The sequence below is a fragment of the Cyprinodon variegatus genome, unplaced genomic scaffold (genome assembly GCF_000732505.1).
Source record: "Cyprinodon variegatus isolate N-32 unplaced genomic scaffold, C_variegatus-1.0 Scaffold994, whole genome shotgun sequence".
In the NCBI taxonomy this organism is placed as follows: domain Eukaryota; kingdom Metazoa; phylum Chordata; class Actinopteri; order Cyprinodontiformes; family Cyprinodontidae; genus Cyprinodon; species Cyprinodon variegatus.
The window spans coordinates 125449-127792 of record NW_015151447.1 but is presented as its reverse complement, the minus strand read 5'-3'; the positions used below and the strand labels follow the sequence as shown (position 1 = coordinate 127792).

General features: G+C 42.9%; 1 protein-coding gene across 1 annotated transcript in view; it reads right to left on the bottom strand.

Moving 5' to 3' along the window:
• The window catches only part of hps5 (Hermansky-Pudlak syndrome 5), a 26367-nt gene that overhangs the window by 15206 nt on the left and 8817 nt on the right, over positions 1–2344 (bottom strand). The window contains exons 7-10 of the mRNA XM_015399198.1: positions 1934–2152; positions 1785–1856; positions 1291–1379; positions 959–1137 (exon numbers count right to left, since the gene is read on the bottom strand). Of these exons, the coding sequence (XP_015254684.1) occupies positions 959–1137; positions 1291–1379; positions 1785–1856; positions 1934–2152 (559 nt within the window). The remainder of the gene's footprint in view (positions 1–958; positions 1138–1290; positions 1380–1784; positions 1857–1933; positions 2153–2344) is intronic.

Here is a 2344-nt window from a genome sequence, read left to right as displayed (position 1 = left end):
AAGATGGAGCAGCTAGCAGAGCGAGGTGCGTGAGAACGCTGGGACCCTTTTTCCACCTGGATCCCCGCTCTTTTTGGCCCTCATGTCCCTCCGTTGTCGCACAAGCCTGCCCCCACTTCCTCACCGCCTCGGTCGTACCTAGATCAGCTAGTTCCTGATTGGCCCTCTGGCGTTGTGGCGTGGAATAACATAGCGCAGACCACGTTTCAATATTGAAAATAAATCAAAAATATCTGCCACACGCTGCTGCGGGACGATAACCAGGCCTTAAGGCCTCGGTACCTGGATCGTGCGGACAGATCACTGCGCCACCAAAGCACGCCCTGCACATGGACAGCTTTTAACCAGAGTCTATGGTGGAAGATTTATGAAAATACATCAATCTGACGGAGAACCAATCAGCTTTACACGTTATTAAAGATGAAATATTTGTCTTGCACAGCTTAAAAATATATTAGTATATTTAAAGAATATTTTAATTCTATAATTAAATTTTTTTTCTTAATGTTTTAATCAAAGTCACTGGGTGAGTTTTGCCCTGGTGCCCTTTATTAATCAGCCGCCACTGGTTTTCACTCTTGTGCCCTTAAGTATATATTTTTTTCATATAATTAATAATATAATTGAACTTTATTGATCTCCCAATGGAGAAATGTCCCTCTGCATTTAATCCCTCCCCTTGGGGAGCAGGGGGCCACCATGGTGCGGCGCCCGGGGAGCAGTGTGGGGTTTGGGGTCTTGCTCAGGGACCCAGAGTGCCCTAAACACTATGGCTGCCACTTCCAGCAATTACCGTTTCTGGTAATTCAATATATTTAAATAAACAGAATTAATTATCGTTTCTTGTTAGCTTATCAGTTAAAAGGTTAGCTCTGTATTTCATCGCAGAGGAGGGGAATATAAATATCCAGTTACACGCTACACACAGAGAGGCGGGGTCATTGACAGTACGTCTCACCCTGCTCGTCATGATGGCGTGTTGAAACATGCAGCAGACGGTAGCCGCCAGAGTCCAAGACTCTTTCCGCAGCAGACGTTCAACACAGCGCTCCGCAGACAGCAGAGACAGGTGGGACAGACGGCCGCTGCCGTGGAGACAGAACAGCTCGTTACGGTGGACGGCAACATCAGCCAGGTCTGCAAAACAATTTTCATTTCAGCACATTGCTTTGTTGAATCACATAAAAAGAAACAAACTTTCGATTTGTGCAACGGCGACTTTAGGATGTTTATGTGATGAAATTCAACTTTCAAAATCACACTTCAGAGATTTAGAGTTAGAAAACAAACCTTTAACTTCAGTCCACAGCAAGACTTGTCCATTTTGAGGTGTAAAGATGAAAATGGCTGAATCCGTCCAGGTAAGCAGGTTTTGGTCTCTGCAAAAACACGTAAAGCAAAAACTGAATCCATCGACAGGTTTCCGTTACGACAGAGTATTAGGGCCAGGCGAGAGTTTTTTTCTATTATTTTGAGAATAAAGTCACAAGAAAAGTCCTAAAATTACGAGAAACAAGTTGTATTTTATGACAACTCCTACAATAAGCTCTTTCTTCTTTTAAATGAGGAACGTGGAATTGCTGATTGGTGGAGCTGGTGGGCCCGTCATCTGCTGGGCGGAGCTCCAAGCTTTCTTTCTGAAACAGGTTGTTGAATGATGACTTCATTCTCGTAATATTACAACTTTACTCGTAATGTTTACGACTACTCTAGCCTGGCCCTAATACTCCGTCGTATTCTGTAAAGTAGAACTAGCTCAAAGAGTTTTTGTTTTTAGATCTTACCCAAAATAAAGCAGCTTAGGGAAGCAGAGAGACTGCGCACTTTTATGTGTTGGATTGTAATTTGGCTCATTTCTGCAAAAAGAAGAAGAAACGACACGTTAATAAATCCAGTTTTTCTTGGATCCCAAAACAAAGAGAACTAAATGCACCTGTAAGTGATTAAAGGTAGGGGGGGGCAGGCGAGCAGTTGTTTGAACTGATGAGTACTCAGAACCTCGCCGTTAAAATTGGCCTCCCATATCCGGGACCCCGGCCGAGCGCAGTACAGCAGGGGGGGCTGTCCCACAAGTAAACCCCTGCTCAGGGGGAAGAAGCAGGCTCCGTATTCCCCGTCTCGCTCCTTGTTGCCTACGCGCCAAAATTTCTCCCTGCAGGAAGAAAAATAAAGAGATAAAAAGGAAACGTTGGAATTTGCTAAATGACTCTAAACTGGCAAGGAAGAAAAATATAAACAAATATTGCTCTTAATGTTTGAGGATGAATCTGAAAAATATTTATTATTTATTCATATATAATATTTCAATTTGATATTGTAAACTTATAAGAAAATATTGTTTCAG